The sequence below is a fragment of the Myotis myotis genome, unplaced genomic scaffold, assembly GCF_014108235.1.
Source record: "Myotis myotis isolate mMyoMyo1 unplaced genomic scaffold, mMyoMyo1.p scaffold_m19_p_9, whole genome shotgun sequence".
Taxonomy (NCBI): Eukaryota; Metazoa; Chordata; class Mammalia; order Chiroptera; family Vespertilionidae; genus Myotis; species Myotis myotis.
Genome location: NW_023416401.1, coordinates 36,383,601 through 36,401,417, shown reverse-complemented (window position 1 = coordinate 36,401,417; position 17,817 = coordinate 36,383,601). Strand labels below are relative to the sequence as shown.

Here is a 17,817-nt window from a genome sequence, read left to right as displayed (position 1 = left end):
TCACCTGCCAGCCTGAAAACGGCCCTCAGCCCCTCACCCAGACTGGCCAGGCACCCCAGTGGGGACCCCCACCCTGAAGGGTGTGTGACCAGCTGCAAATAGCCATCATCCCCTCATCCAGGCTGGCCAGGCACCCAAGCGGGCCCCCCAGCCTGATCCGGGACACCCTTCAGGGAAAACCAGCCGGCCCCCACCCGTGCACCAGGCTTCTATCCTATATAGTAAAAGGGTAATATGCAAACTGATCCTAACAGCAGAAAGACTGGGAATGACTGGTCACTATAACACACACTGACCACCAGGGGGCAGACACTCAATGCAGGAGCTGCCCTCTGGTGGTCAGGGCGCTCTCACATGGGAGGACTCTGCTCAGCCACAAGCCAGGCTGATGGCTGCCAGTACAGTGGTGGTGGTGGGAGCCTCTCCTGCCTCCTCAGCAGTGCTAAGGATGTCCGACTGCAGTTTAGGCCTGCTCCCCGCTGGCAAGTGGACATCCCCCAAGGGCTGCTGGGCTGCCAGAGGGATGTCTGATTGCCCTCTTAGGCCCAATCCCCCGGGGAGCGGGCCTAAGCCAGCAGGTGGTCATCCCCTGAGGGGTCCCAGACTGCGAGAGGGCATAGGCTGGGCTGAGGGACCTTCCCTCACCCCCCCCCCCCCGAGTGCACAAATTTTTGTGCACCGGGCCTCTAGTTAATAAATAAGCTTGGCTGAGAAATTTAAAATCAAAGACAGGGTAGAGGCATTGTAGTTTATAACTTACATAGTGCTTCCTTATTAATGATCTCATTAGAATATCACAACAACCCTAAAGAATAGCTGTATATTCCAAACAAGGTAGTTTTAATCCAATACCCTGAAGTGAAGGTTTGGGTATATTGCCGGCGCCAAGTCTTACTTTTAACTAAAATATTTGGATGACTGAGTAAGGGTGTCTGTTTTCCCATAGTTATGTGGGTAATTGCCCATTTTTGCATTTTACTTTCCTACAGTAGCTCTAACCCTAAACTAATAGTCTCAGTTGCAATGGTTTATATAAAAACTTGTTCGATCTATTAGATGGAGAAATATCTGGTTGCTTGAAGCAGATTATATAGGCCGAGAGGAAGTAAGATTCTATCATATTTATACAAGTCCAAAAGTCAATAAATCAAAGGAAACATAATTACAAGTCACTCTAACTCAGTTCCCAATTTGCTGTGGTTTGCTGGGACCAATCTGTCCATCCTCACTCACGTTGCTAAGGGATCCTTAGGGCCTCTTAGAACTCAGCCCATCGCCATGAGTTTCCCAAATGATACCAGACACTTTTTGGTGGACTTTGGTGTATGGTTTCATTTTGCTAATATGAAGAATGAACAAGGCTGGAAGAGAAAAACTTAATAGTATATTTTGTCGAAAACATGAACAATTAAAATGGATTGACACAAAAATCAAAGACTCAGAATGTGGGTTGTTGTGGGGGAAAGTTATAACTAATAACTTCAATTTGCCAAAATGAGGACTTTTTTTCAGGCAAGGGGAAGTTTAGGAAAAAGGGACTGTGTTGTGAGTATCCAAAAATAAGGAGTAAAGGAAGAGAAACAGAAGGAAAATTTATATCATGTCATAAAAACATGGATGTAAATTTGACCTGTGTATATGGGGGAAATGGTTAAAATTAGAGCAAAGTGATTTCCTGATTTCCACAGAGGAGTGCATTCTTTCAAAAGTTAGTACATCCCGTCATCCTGTGAGAAAGTAGATTTTCTGTTTTCTACATGAAATTGTATTTTATTCAATGTAAGAAGGAAACTAGTAGAAGAAAATTAGTATAATAATATTGTGGTTATGTGAGAGAGAAGGGGAAAATGAGAGAGAGAGAGTAGAAGAGGAGAGCAGAGGAGAGGAGACAGAGAAAAGAGGGGGAAAGGGAGAAAGAGAGAGAGAGAAGAAGAAGAAGGAGAAGGAGAAGGAGAAGGAGAAGGAGAAGGAGAAGGAGAGGGAGGAGGAGAAGGAGAAGGAGAAGGAGAAGGAGAAGGAGAAGGAGAGAGGGGAGAGAGAAAGATAGGTAGAGAGGCACGTAGAAGTAATGGGAGGGTAGAATGAAGGATACATAATCTTATACCATAAAACAATGGCTTAAAAAAGAACAAATCTATGGGATAGAGAAACTGTGAAAGGTGATATTAAAATTCTTAAGGTTGTACTTCTAAATATCTGAGGTGCATACTTAGAACCTATTGTAATGGTTTATAACTCCTTTAATGGGTAATTTTTCCATGACTGTAAAGATAATACATCTTAATGTTCAGTTTGATGTAAGGGTGAAGCCCTGTACAAAAATCTGATATTTTATACTTGTCCACTCCAAAGGCAAGTCACATCTTCCTACCCTACCTGCCTGCAGCTGCAGCCACGCCTGCCACCCTCCCACCCGGAGAGCTGCAGGCTGTGGCCCATGGCGTAGGACGAGACGCACCGAGCCCGAGAAGAGCAGATGCAATGACCACGGCGTTTTTGCTTACTTCTCCCTACTTTGGGGTGTTCTCCCACAGAGGACCCCTCCAATCCTTCAATTGTTGGATTCTAAATATAAAATCCGATTTGGATTCTAAATATAACAACAGAGTGAGGAGTGGACCACCTCTCATCTCCTTGGACAGGCTTGTCAGATCCAGCAAATACTACACACAGTTTTGTAGTAGAAGTACGTTCCCTGCAATATTTGGGGTATACACACACAAAAAAAATTACTCACTATTTATCTGAAACTTAAATTCAACTGGCAACCTGGATTTTATCTGGTAACCCTGTTGTTGAACTCCGGGAACCTCCAGAGTAGCTGGAAGGGTCCTAGAAAGGTCAGGTGTTTGGTGTGAAGACCATGAGACAAGAACTGTTGCAGGAAGTATAAGTAAGCTGTCTCTCAAAGAAATCCTCTGAGTGGTGAGCAAAACATAAGCCATCTGGAGTCCCCTGCCACTTTATCGATAACACCCCCTGAGGCAGAAGGAGTGAGCCAGTGGCCCTTCTCCTTCTCTTCGTTCTTCTGAGCAAGCATCTGCATTTTGTGTATTGAAGGCGTGGTTTCAGTACAGAAGAGCAGCTGGCAGGCGATGAGACTGCTAGGGTGAGGAATGGAGCAGACACTGGAAACGGGTCATGTGTGGGGTGGGGATGATGAAAAGGAGAAAACACCCAAAGACAGTGATGTGCTACAGGCACAGGGCAGACCTTTAAACTGCACTTACTGCACGAATGTAAACACACACATAAATATGCCCATGATAATTAAACAAATAGCTTTCCATTGCATAAATCAGCCTTATTTAATTTATAAACCTCATCTGTGGTTGTTCTTACAGAATTTCTGAGTGAACAAGAACGCACATGCACTCTCTGCTTGGAGATGGCCGTGGGGAAGAGCGGCTGAGCTCCCTGAGGGGCCAGTGCCATGTCTGGGGGCACCTCTTTGCATTGGTCAGGAAGGAACTCCTGTTGTTTAGCCTCTAATATTTTTTCTCCCCCAAATTCCTACTTCAACCTCATATTTCTAGTTAGTAGGATATTAACTCAGGTTTGAGGACTTATTCTCAATTTCAGACATTTGATGCACCTAGAACAGAAATGGAATAATACAATATTATGGCATAAGCTCTTTCTTCTAATTTAGTCATCATTATTTATCTTGATGCTAGGATTGATGATCTCGTAGAGCTACTCTGTACTGGAGTGATGCTAAATTTAATCATAAAGTTAAGACTTGTTAAGATGGAGGGGATTTTCTTCTTGGACACAAGTGTCATAAATATAAAAACACACACGCATTGTTGTACATAACTCATGGTTGCATTCTTGTGCGGGTCCCAGTGTCATGGGAACCAGTTAAGCTCTTCTGTGCCTGTCTGCCTAAAATCTACTGATAAAAATACAGTTTAAAGGCATAACCCTAACTTCAATTTAGAGGGGAAAGGAGGTGCTCTATACATATGACAGTCAGAGGTTTTAAAATAATGAAATAAATCTGCCTTCTGTTACAACGAAAGGGAACTCGGAAAATGTGCAATCAATATGACTGGATCATTCATTTCAGGCCTTTGGGGATAGGCATTTTGTGGGTATCTTGCAATTAGAAGAGCATGCCACCTCTGTGATGCTCAACAACCATGGTGTGTGGCTTGTTTCAGGGTCACACCCCTTGAAGTCAGAGCTGGTTATGGAGAGTAGCGTTGTTGGGGATGACTTTGCTGGCGCCTAGGATGCTGTGTGGGGATCTTGTGAAGACCTGTCCCCTGTGCTCTCCCTCCTGGTCCCCTAGTTGCATATTTTTTTCTCTGTTGAAAGCAGAGATGGTGATGGAGAAAGAAGGTTGGGCGTGAATGTGGCCAGAGGCTTTGCAGGGTGTGGGAGATATTTTGTTATGGTGACTGTGTGGTAACCACAAGGACACAGTGTGTTGTCTACGGGGGCTGTGGCACACCGGGCGCCAGGCCAGCCTGCGCCCCGGGACAGCCGCTCTGCTCACTCACCCGTGCTGCTCTGAATGGTCCTCACGGTGGTGGTGGTGCGCGGCGGGGAGGAGGACCTCAGGGACACGCACTCGTCGTCCTGGGAGCAGCCCTTCTCGATGGCCCGCACGTAGCTGTGGCTCCGCATGCGGAAGCAGCCGGGCACCGGCAGGTCCAGAGCTTCCACCGCCTGGGACTCCAGCTCGCTGAACACCGACTCGCACACGGACTCGAACTGCCCGTTCACTTCCATCTCGCTCACCTGCGGGCACAGACAGGGCGCTGTCACTCCGGAGTGTGCCTCCTCCCGCCCAGTGGGCAGGTGATCTCTCCCTTCCAGCACCTCCAAAGCGCAGCTCCCCAGCAGAAAGCAGCGCCCGATGGCTAAAACGCCAACGCATTGGCTTTCCTCTACATTACGGTTATTCCAGTGCTGCCCAGGGGCTATTCTCCTTATTTATAAACGCAAACCCAGGGAACAGTCTTATCGGTCCATGTCAGAGTTCATGTATTTCAACAGAAGCACTTCCAGCACAAACATGTTAGAAACTAGTATTTATTGTGCTTTTGGAAGTGATTAGTTCATCAAATAATTTCAGTGTAGACTGAAGTTAAATTTAGTGTAAAGTATAAAACAGGCCCTATATTTTCCAACAAGATACTCATATTCTGCCCCAAAATAGAACAAAGCTGCAATGTCAAAATCTGGAAAAGCACTATCAAGATTTTCAAACTACGTACTATCTAAAAAGGTTATGCTCTCCTTTTTAAAGAACTGATAGCCATGGTCCACTATTTATAAATGTGTTGTAAACATTTTCCAAATGAGGCCTTCTCTTTTTTGAGGAATCAGTTTTTATTTGTTTATATGCCTCTGTGTATAACTTACATTGGGCTTGAGCACCCTCTAAAAAATAAATACGGAAATAAATAAATAAGCCAGACCCAGTGCTCCAGTTCCCACTTTGCAGAGATGTGGGAGCATTCTTCAATTTTCTGGTTCCTTTCAAAACTTCATGTCTAATTTCCTAACATCAAATTCATGAGTAATTGAGAATTTAACAGGTTAAACTGCAACTAAGCTTAGAATACATAGTGAAAACTATTACAATATTTGACTCTTTCCTCATTTTATGTTATCTGAAGACTCCCTCCAATAATGCCTAATTCTTGAAACTTCAGATAAAAGTGACCAATTTCTTTAAAGCATACTAAGTGGAAAAGACATGGATTTCTTAAAAATTCTTTAGAGTTTAAAATAGTATTTTAGCATACTTCATCTAATTTTATATAACCCCTGCATGCTTTTGAGGCTAATTATATATGTCCACATTGAAAATTAAATCTAGATGATCTATATACATGTTTTTTTAGGAAGTACTGGAGACTTAAAGGGACATGATATTTGCAATTCATTGTCAAGGAGAGAGAGTTACATGCAATTCTTTTGTAAGTTTTAAATGATTTCAAAGTAAAAGCAAAATAAGCTTTTACTATGTATGTGTGTATGTATTTATGTAAACATGTATATGTATCACTTGTTACATTTTCCTTTTTAGTCACCATTTTGCCAAACATCACAAAGAAATAGTACATCCATCCTTGTGAAGGTAACTATTACACGTGAATAACTAGCTTTCTACAGGTATATGTGTCCTCCTGGCTATTTTTCATAAACATTGAATCATAAAGTAAAACCAAACACAAAACATGTATAACTCAACAGATTATAATAAGGAAAACACCTGTATAAGCACTACCCAGAGCAAGAAGCAGAACTTTTCCAGGCACTCATCAGCCCCTCCATAAGCTCCATCCTAACCACAATCCCCACCCTCCCTCCAAGAGTAACTCATACTCTGAGTTCTATTGCAATCACTTCTTTGCATTTCTTTTTCTTTTCTTTTTTACCCAATTGTGCATTCCTGTATTCTGTAGTTTAGTTGTACACATTTTAAATATTTAATGTATCTTTTTAAAAAAAATATATTTTATTGATTTTTTACAGAGAGGAAGGGAGAGAGATAGAGAGTTAGAAACATTGATGAGAGAGAAACATCGATCAGCCGCCTCCTGTACATCTCCTACTGGGGATGTGCCTGCAACCCAGGTATGTGCCCTTGACCGGAATCGAACCTCGGACCTTTCAGTCGGCAGGCCGATGCTCTATCCACTGAGCCAAACCGGTTTCGGCTTAATGTATCTTTTAATTCATGTTTAACATACAGGTCTTCCTTCATCCATTTTAAAAATCATATTCATCCATTGAAACATCTGGGTCATTTGACCTGTAGAGATTACCATAGTTTGGATTTGCAGATTTCATATTTACAGTAGGATTTAGCATATATCTTTCTTTGTCTTTTATATTTCCTGAAAAGTATAAGCTGGATCCAGATATTTTTCTTTTCTTTTTCTTTGGATCAGAAATTTTGATCAGACTCAGGCTCAATCCCTTTGGCAAGACTAGAAGTCATGTGTTCTTTCATTAGGAGGCACATCATGTGTGAATTGTCTCTTATGTTGTTAGGAGTTATTCGTGCTCAAACGTCCAGATCCATTAACTCATTGAGGGTTTGCATAATGGTGATATTTTATTTCCAACAACTTTTACTATTTAGGAATAGTTTTATAAAGAAATGCTTCCTCTCATATTACTTGGTTACCCAATGGTTTAGTTCATATGGGAACTACAGGAAAAAGGAATTTTCACTTTTATTTACTAAGTTTTAGGGTAATACATTTGTTCCCTCTTATCTACCAAAAGTGAACTGTACTTTTAAAAATATCAAAATAAACTCATAGGTGTAAAAACATTTGATGGTTTTAAATAGAATTCACTTATCATTCTTAGTGAACTGGAATTTGTCTCAGCTTTGGCCAGTGAGCACCTCTTTGGTTGGCTCCTGAGTCCTTTTGACCTGAAGCTAGTAGTCTCAAGTAGCTTCCTTGCTATCGGTATGACAAGGTATTCTAAACTCATCTCATACGTTTCCTGCCCAGTCCTGGAGTCAGTATTTCCCCCCAAATCCCTCGTTTCTATTAGTGGGAACTGTTACCCAAGAACACAATCTGCTCACTAGGAAGCTTTGTTGTCATTGCTACTTGTTGGTCATTGTTCCTAGGTTATGAATTCCTCCATTTCAAACCCATCTCTTTTATATTATAATTATTTCTTTATTCCATACTAAATTCTGCTTCTCGTGCACACAAAGATGACAGGATTGGGATATCCTACAATTATTCACTTGCTTTATTCCACAATACATGCACAACAGCCTCATAATAACACATTAATACTACCACTGACCATATCATTACTGAAAACAGTTAATTCTTTTTTTTGGGGGGCGGGGTACATATGCTCTCTCCATTCTTTCCTCATTTTAGAATAGTTGTACTATATTTACATTATAAGAGCACATAACCTATATGTTCTGTCCCACTTTAGCCTGCTGTTAGTCTTAGTATCATTAATAACTATATTTTTGAATGCTTGACACTACTTTTTCATATAAAAAGATTATTCTTTATCAAATTTATACATAAATATAGGTCAAATAATTATAGATGGCCTCACTTCCCTCATCTGTAAAATGGTTAAAATAATACCTACCCCATATTGATGCTTTAAGGATAAAAATAAAGTAATATATATAAATATATACTATATTTCTAGGCATATGGTAGGCACTGCATAAGTAGCTTATACTATTTTTCGATATAGTGAGAAGAATGAGACAAATTATTCTCTCAGATTGAGTTTTGTAAATAAAAAATGATCTTTCTTATAGTTCATATGAAATTAATGAGATATTATGCAAAGCTTCCAGACTGTATCTGGTAAACAATACATTGTTACTAAATGTATACAAACATTCTTTTCATTTTCATCATAACTACTACTACTACTACCACTATTATTATTATTTTAAAATATATTTTTATTGATTTCAGAGAGGAAGGGAAAGGGGGAGAGAGAGAGAGAAACATCAATGATGATGAGAGAGAATCATTGATTGGCTGCCTCTTACACATCCCCTACTGGGAATTGAGCTGCAACCTGGGCGTGTGTCCTTGATAGGAATCAAACCTGGACCCTTCAGTCCTCAGGCTGATGCTCTATCCATTGAGTCAAACCAGCTGGGGCAAGCCTTACTTTTAAAAGCCCTCATTTTTATTAGATGTATATATAGCAAAACATAAAAAGGGAGTAACCATATAAAATGATGTTCAATTATTATCTAACATTCAAGCACAATCTGTTTTTATGGTTATTTTATTTCTGTGGGGTAGGAATGTCAAACATACAATTTAGTTATTCTAGGCCAATTTCTTAGCTTACAACATTTTACTTTGCTCTTTCTAGGAGACTTTGAAAAATATATGTATCAAGTTTTAAAAGGGTACAGGATATAATGCACTTAAATTCTACACTGTTAGGGTTGCTACTAATGATTTATAAGAAAGCATATCTTCAACATTATAAAAGTCTACCACTTTTTGAAAAGTCTAGAGTATGTATATATGGGTAGTATTGCTTTGAAGAAGAAACTATTCTCTGAATAATGGCAATATTGGAACTGCAATTGAAAGTTGAAATTATCCTTAAAGATGCTGTCTTACCTGATAATTGAATATAGAACTAGAAAAATGAGGTATCATTAGGAATCCATTTAGGATGGCTATTCTTCCTGTATTTTACTTAAGGTGAAATGATGATACCATTGAATTGCAGAGCTTTGCCTGCTGCAGTATCAACATGCTTCTTCGGTAATTTGTTGATATCTCATTAACTCTCACTAGGAAGTAATATTGTCTCACAGAAGGTCATGTCTCTGGCTCAGGGACTACTAGCAGGCAGTTGCATGGGCACACTATCCCGATGGGGGAAGTGACACACAATGTCCCATTGGGGGAAGTGACATGTGCTCCTGTTTTAAATGTGTAAAATTATAAAAGCAGTGAATGTGTATAAACATTTTTCCTATAAAAAATTTTAAGCCCACTGATGTATTCTGCTCACATAACAATTGTATTTATAGATGATTTTATAATTGCAGAAGACTATGTGATCATGAGGCTGTCCAGAATAAAGATAAGCTTAAAGAAGTTTTAAATGTTGTATTATATTGTTTATTGTGAAAACATAAGGACAGACAAGTCCAAACTTCACCAAATGAGGCAGCAACTATTTCCCTGAGAGTTGCGTTTGTGAGCATCACTGGGCAGCATCAGCTAGCAAACATAGGTATGCATGCTCTTAGAGATTTCTTTAAAGTAAGGAAATGCTGACATTTCACATGCCAGTTTTCCATGTCTCCCACCCTGCTCTGCTCTTAGAACCTCACTGTGGTCCCTGTCTTTCTTTGCTCTTCAAGAATCCATGTAGATCAGGGAGTAGGGATGAAGTGAGAGCTATGGTTCTATTTAAGGGACTCCCTCAGAGATCAGAGATGCTTCCATGCTTAGCCTATAATATCATCATTTTTTGTTCAAATGCATTATTTGTCTAATCTATACCAACACCACATTATACTATCACTTCCCTGTATCAACATCACTGCCATCACCACCATAAACACAATCTCCATCACCACCATCACTACCACCACTATTACCACCATCACTACACTACTATCACTATCATCACCATCTTCTCCAACACTATTACCATACCACCATCATCACTATTACCACCATCACCACCACTACCACCAGCATCACTATCATCACCACCATCTCTACTACCACCACCATTACCACTGTTACCACCATCTTCACCATCATCATCACCATCACCAGCTCTACAGCACCATTAATAGCGTTAATTCACCTTGATGATCACAATGTCTGTCTTCCAAACTAGCTTCTCTGCCTCTAGCCTCACATCGTCTCCAATATTTCCACATTTTTTGGTCAGATTAATTATCCTATGTCAAAATTCTGATCAGATTTCTTGCTTGCTTAAAAGCTGAAGTTTTAATTAATCTTTAATCAATCCCATTCCTAATGAATAAAGTCCAGTCCATTGGGCCTGCCAAGCAAGACCATTTGTATAAAAATGTCTCCAGAATAAAATTCGGAATAGGTTTCCATTGCTGCCTCTACAAGTATTCTAAGCTCCATCTAAACCCGAGCATTTGCTATTCCTTGTAATGCTTCAGGCTAGCATTTTTCAAAGTTAAGAATCAGATACTACTTTATTTGTTAAAATGCCTAGAAGCTTTTTCTTTAGAATCTGGGTACTTAGTATCTTTTTCTCCTTTGCTTCAGGATCTTATTGACAATTTCATGACCATAAAGACAGTCTCATTTAACATCTGGTTACTTACATATCTTACAGGGTGCTTATAAGGACTAATATTTTAAAAATATAAAGCAATTGGCATAGTGCCTGACCTAGTAAAGGTGGCTTCATTGTTAATTCCTGCCCTACCTATCTCAGAGTGTTTTTGCAGTGTTCAAGAAAATAATGTTTATGCCAGCACTTTTAAAATTTTTTTGTATGTTTTCCATTAGACTGTAAGCTTTGGGGGTGGTGGCAGCAGGGATTATGTTGTATTCATCACTGAATAGCATGCATAATCCAGCTCAGTGTTCCGCTCAACAAATACTAGTATTAGCTGAATTAATAGCATATTGCGTATTTCTTAAATTGTGAGATAACTTTAAATGAAGTGTTCCTACGCATCATTAAAATAACCTTTTTTATTTTGTCCTTCCAGAGGAAGCTTCTGAGGTACTTTCTGCTTTTCTGGTGACCCCTGAAAGCTGCAAGGTCAAATGCCCCAAGAGTCCCAGGTTCTTTTCACCCCAAGCTTCGGCAGTACACCGCTCTCCCATGCCCTCTGAGACCCTGAGTGGGAGAGACTAGAAAAGCTTTAGCTGAATATGTTGCCTTTATTGAGTGTTTTTAAAAAATATATATTTTTATTGATTTCAGAGAGGAAGGGAGAGGGAGAGAGAGATAGAAACATCCATGATGAGAGAGAATCATTGATCAGCTGCCTCTTACACGTCCCACACTGGGGATCAAGCCTGGGAATGTACCCTGACCAGGAATGGAACCATGACCTCTTGGTTTATAAGGTCAACTCTCAACCACTGAGCTATGCTGGCTGGGCAAACTTTGAGTCTTCATCTCCAGTCCTGTGTACCAGTTCTTAGAAGTGGACTTCTGTCTCATTACCAAGCCACACTATTCACCTAGGACCCACTGCAGGTAAATAGATTGTATCTCATTTCTTGTCTTGCTGGCCTGCTTAATACTTGTGCTTTTATGATTGGACACTGCCTTGGTTTTGCCAGTGAGGTCTACCATGTCCTTTAATCCTTTGAGCATCTTACAACTGAAGCCTCATCTATTGACTTCTTGCTGACAAATTTACTGATGCTCATGAATTTCCAAGAACTCCCCTGCTGTGCTTTATTTATCTGCAGAAGACCCCTCACCTGCTGGTAGATTGTTGATATCAGGGGCCAAACGCAAGCAGCATTCAGACCAGGCCTCCTGCCTGATTCAGCAGTGGTCTCCTGGGGGAATGACTGACTCTTCACCTCGTCACTCTCAGTGTCCAGTAACCCTTGTGCAGTTAATGGCCTGCGGCCAAGGTGCTCACCTGGCTGATGGTGCTCATGGCTCGCATGTAGCTCTCATTCCTGGAGCGGAACTTCGGTGACGTGAGCAGGCCTGCAGGGTCAAGGCTGTCCAGGCTTCGGTTGATGGAGACTTCACTTACTGCCCTCAAGTAACTGTGACTCCGGATCTGGAGTTTGGGGGAGTGTTCATTGGAAATCCTGGAAGAGAACAATAAAAGGGATGCATTTAGTCACATTCTAAAATGTAGGCAGTAGTAAGATGCGGCAGTGCTATCATTAACATGGCACCTAAAATGCTGGGGCCAATAATATAAATGCCCTCCCATGATTGCTCAACTCCTGCATGGTGTCGCAGAAGGAAAACCTTTCACAGGAAATCATCATGGTCTGGTGACACCAGAGAGCAATTAAATTCTCAAACTATGAAACAATTTCGCCGTTCACCTTTGCCTCGGCATCTGGGGAGGGAGATGACAGCTGCGACTGCCTCGCCCCAGAATTCTGTCCTGTGTAATTTGTAAGCTTTTCCTTTGTGCCCCTTTCTTTTCAGTGCTTTCACAAAATAGAAATTTTAATTTAAAAGTTCCATTCAAAATGAAAAAACATTATAAATAAGTAGAAATTATAAAAAAGAAATGCACCAGAATTTTATGAAGAAATCGATAAAACTTCATGGCAGGCAATATATAAGGCCTAAGTAACTATAAAGGAAAACAATTTTCCTGGATGGAAATATGAAATATTGTAATAAAATTTCCCCAATTAATCTATAAATTAATGCAATTGCAATAAAAATTCCCACAGAATTTTTTTATTGGAATGTAACAAACTCCAAAAGTTTATATGAGGTTCGTAGCAGTATTATTCATAAAACCTAGATTTGGAAATAACCCAAATGCCTATCAATAGACACATAGATAAGTAAAATGTGGTATATCCATGTAATGGAATACTATTTCTCCATAAAAAGAATGAAACAGTCATTGAATAGGGAACATATCTGCAACACTACACAATGTAACAAAAAGGGTTCACATCCTTAATATGTAAATTAGACTGAAAAATGAATAAAGAACAATGCAACCAATTCAAATAAAATGGGGAAAAGCTATAAAGAGGTAATCACAGGAAAAGAGATACATGAATTGACAGGAAAATACATTTATATGCCACCATGTTATAAAAAGATGTTCAGTCTCACTAATAATTAGGGAAATGTTGATAAAAGGTAAGATACTATTTGCACATTAAATTCATGCACATCCATGTCCATGTTCTCAGATGGTAAAGATATTCTTCACAGTTCAAATGTCCTCTTAGCATTGTATAATATTGAACCCATTCTTTAAAAAAACATGCAGAAAATTTTATTTCACTGAACAGGAAGTTGGAGGTAGAGTACTCAAGATTAATTCAATGCTTCTGGTTCTTTCCATTTCACAGCTTTGCCATCTTGTGTTCTGACCTTTGTTTTCAGGGATTTCCCTTCCTTACAAGGTGGTTGCTGCAGGTCTGGGTCTCATGCATGTTCATACCCATCATGTAAGCTGCCACCACACTGTGGCTCATAGGCACCCCACCGTCAGAGGTTCTGGCCAACAGCTCATTGAGGTCCCAGCCAACACCAGTCCCAGAAGCCAGAACGTGAGTGAAGATACCTCTAGATGATTCCAGCTCCCTCAGCCATTAATTTTCCCAACTGATGCCCCAGACATACTGGGCAGAAACAAACCATCCTCATGTTGCCCCATCTGAGTTACTGACTTGCAAAATCCAAGATCACAATATTGTTTTATGCCACTAAGTTTTGGGGTGGTTGCATCCATTCATGAAGCTTGTATGGAATTACTTAAAATAATAGCCAAAAAAGATACATTCAATAATACTAAACTCGGAGAATTTGGTTAGCAGCTACTTTTTGCAATTATACTGAGGGAGGGACCAGATTAAAACAGATCTAGAATTTAATATAAAAATGAACCCCTTATGTATTTTACTATCACAAAAGAGAAACTTTCTAGAAATGCCCCCTCTGGACCCTTCAAATAGCTGCCAAACATGAAAAAACCTCTGTCCGGTCAAGCAAATATTTTCCATGTGTTATGTACTATTACGGCAATTCATAGTGGGCCATTATAAATGCCCACACCAAAAATCCCAACCAACAAACCGATAAGGTAAAGAATTCATTTTCCCTTTACATTCTCTTCTAGGAAAAGAGAACCCTAGCTAGACGCATTATAATCTCAAGTTCACTTCCCTTTAGAACCTGAAAGGTAGATGACAGATGTGTTTCTTTGGCTATTTTGCAACTTGTCCCAGAGCAATGATATTGCCATCATTAATGATGATGGGCTGTTCCAAATGGTTATCTGGGCAGCAATGGGGTGGTTATTTAATAAATGGTAGATTTTCAAAAGAAGAAGTGAATTTCCACTGTTTTGAAGAATGAATGTCTGCTGGCTGGGATGGGGAAATGAGGGCTCATTGCAACAATCACTCTGGCCACTTGTAATGAAATATAGCATAATTCCCAAATTTTGAAGTGAAAAATCATTCAGAAAGGTTTGAATAGTTCTATTTTGGTGAGTCATTCTGATAAAACAACATATACATTAATAATACACTAAATATAAGGAAGTGAACTCTTTTATCTGTACATTTCGAGAGCAGAGCCCACAGCTATCAATATAAAGGGACAGTATGTACATGTGCTCCTGATGCGAAAACACTCATTAAAAATACCCTGAAGAGTGCATTGATTACTTTATGTCCACCTCAAAAGAAAGTTGACTTGCTATGAGGAAAGGGAACGTGTGTATTCAGAAATATTAGCTCTATGTTAGATTATTTTTTGATGTTGGCCTATTCAAATGGTATTCATCTTTTCCCACTTTTCTCTCTACATAACTTATGCTAAGTTCATCTCTTGTGGTTTATCAGAACTGAACTGAGATTTTGAACTGGTTGAATCCCATTCATTATCATGTCCTTTAACTACACCTAAAGATGAGATGCCTTAGGTGGCTGAGAGGCAGAGATACAATCAAGATATCAGTAAGGTTGCCATTGCAAAGAAGAGAAAATGCAGTGATACTCAGACCATGACATTTTAAACCAAGGTCCCAAAAGAGAAAATGACTAACTTTATTACTAAAAATGTATGTAACTTTATAAGATAAATAAGCTCTGGGGATCTAATGTATAGAGAGCATGGTGGTAATAGTTAATAACAATATGTTGTGTACTTGAAATTTATTAATAACTAGTGGCCTGGTGCACAAATTCATGTACATTGAAAGGAAATTAATTAGAAGAAATATTTTAATATTGCTATTCGCCCTTTCTCTATAATAGAAATGTCAACCAAATTCATGGTTGACAACGACAGGTGGGAACACATGTGTGCAGTTGGCACCAGTGAGACTTTATATGTATTGCGCATGTGTGAGTCAACTTAGCCTTTTATAGATATAGAAGAAATTTTTTAAATTTTAAAGTTGAGGTATAATTGACATATAACATTAGATTAGTTTAAGGTGAACAGCATAATGATTCAGTACTTGTATATATTGTGAAATGCTCACCATAGTAAGTTTAATTAACATCTATCACCACGTAGTTAGAATTTTTTTTCTTATGAGAACTTTTAAGATTAAATCTCTTAGCAACTTTTCAGTATAAAATACAATATTATTAACTATAGCCCCCATGCTATACTCACTTCCCCATGAGTTATTTATTCTATAACTGGAAGGTTGTTCACCCTCCATGCCCCACCTCTGTTCCCTATATCTATAAATTTAGTTTCTTTAAGATTCCACAATCAGTGAGACAATAGGGCATTTGAAAATAGATCTTAAGCAGGGCCACCATACACAAAAAGGTAACTGCGAGGTGATGGATGTTTTAATTAACCTGGTCATTATACATCTTAAATATATAAAACTGGGGGGGGGGGGTCAATGGCTTCCACTACTAAGTTTATACTGACAATCACAAGTCTATTTGTAGCCCATAGCTTTCTCTGAAAGTTTAAAACTAAACTTCTAATTAACTACTGTGCATTGCTATCTGTAATTTCCACAGGTATCAAAAAACCATCCTGACCCCCCTAAACGAACACATTACCTTTCCCTCCGATTTGTTTCTTTCCTTTTATTCCACATTGAGATGAATGGCACTGAGATTTACCCATTACCAAACCAGAAACCCAGGTGTTTATCCTTCCTCTTTTCTTAACTGTCCAAGTCCCTTTGATGATCAGTTCTCAGTTTTACTTCCTATACACATTTAAAATTAATTCCACTCTCAGATAATGAATGGGTTAGAATGTACAGATCCTCCTTGACTTAGCTATGGGTTTGCATCCCAATAAACTTATTGTAAATAACGCTGGCAACATGTACACTGTAGGCTATCAGTTGCTTACTCTTGTGATTGATTGCATGCCTTGCTATGAGCTGTGGCTCAGTGCCACTGCCCAGCATCATGAGAGTATCATGCTGCATATCACCAGCTAGGAAAAGATAAAAATTCAAAATTCAAAGTACGATTTCTACTGAATACATAAGGCTTTGCACCATGCTAGAAGAGAAAAATTGTAAGCCGAACCATCGTGCCAGCGACCATCTGTAGAAAAAAACTAATAACATGGCCCCTGACCTACTCCCAAACTGGATGTTAGACCTGAGTTCATGCCTGAGAATAAGCAGTTAATTTCCAAATCTTTAAACTTCTGCTATGATGAGTCAGGGTCTATGTGTGTGGGCTTGAGCATCACTGTGCATGAGGCCCCTGAGTATTCCATGTCCCAGCCTGATGGATGGGTCAGTGCTGTAGTCAGTGGAGAGGAAGGAAGGCATGAGCCAAGGGAGATGGTGGGACTTTCCCCTTGTTCTTCTTTGATTTGCAGCATTCTTGTCTGATTCCCTGGGAAATGCAGGTGGTTTCTAATGACCAGACTGCCCTACTGAGTATCGCCTCCTGCCTTCCAATACATCACTGGCTCCCACAATTCCTTATACTATAGCTATCCTGGTGCCTTAATTAAGGAATGGAAAGACCAGACGTGACCATACAATTTTAATGTGCCATGAAATACACACGAATGCACATTCATTTGCTATGTTTTACCACAGCTTTAGCTGTAGAAATGCAACAGTTCTGAAACTTATAGAGAAAATAACTATTCATTCATCCAAATAGAAAGAATAAAACGGTTTTGCAGTAAATGTGAAGAATCATTAACTTCACAGATTCTGAACAGAAAGTATAATTGCCCACCATATAAGGCAGAAACATATTTTAAACCATTGTTGAGCAGAATGAAAACATGCTGCACCAATCCATTATCACCAGAATCAAATAGTATTCAGATGGCCACATGTTCTCTGAGTAAATCAGTTAGGTACAAAGACAGTAATAATTAGGACTGTTGGCAGTCAAAAGCTTTTCCAAAATCATACTCAGGTATTGAAAAGATGACTTCTGCCCACTTAATTACTTTTGCATCATGATAAATGATAGTAATTTTTTATGCCTTGAGCAAGAAAGAATGGAAATATAATATTTACCCCAATGAAGATGGCTTAACTTATCCATAGAGAAGCACTGAACAATTATTTACTGACACATAAAAAGAGATACAAGCTTTCTGATCAAAATGTTCTCTATTATGGTAGCAATATAATACATTATACATATTCTGCTGTGGAAAATACCAAGA

At 39.4% G+C, this 17,817-nt stretch overlaps 1 protein-coding gene across 8 annotated transcripts in view; it reads right to left on the bottom strand.

Annotated features, from left to right (window-relative positions):
* DLGAP1 (DLG associated protein 1) overlaps positions 1-17,817 on the bottom strand; it is a 617,521-nt gene that overhangs the window by 119,661 nt on the left and 480,043 nt on the right. For all 8 annotated transcript variants that reach the window (XM_036322630.1, XM_036322632.1, XM_036322631.1 and 5 more), the window contains 2 exons: positions 12,110-12,287; positions 4,509-4,749 (listed from right to left, as the gene is read on the bottom strand). In XM_036322630.1, the coding sequence (XP_036178523.1) occupies positions 4,509-4,749; positions 12,110-12,287 (419 nt within the window). The remainder of the gene's footprint in view (positions 1-4,508; positions 4,750-12,109; positions 12,288-17,817) is intronic.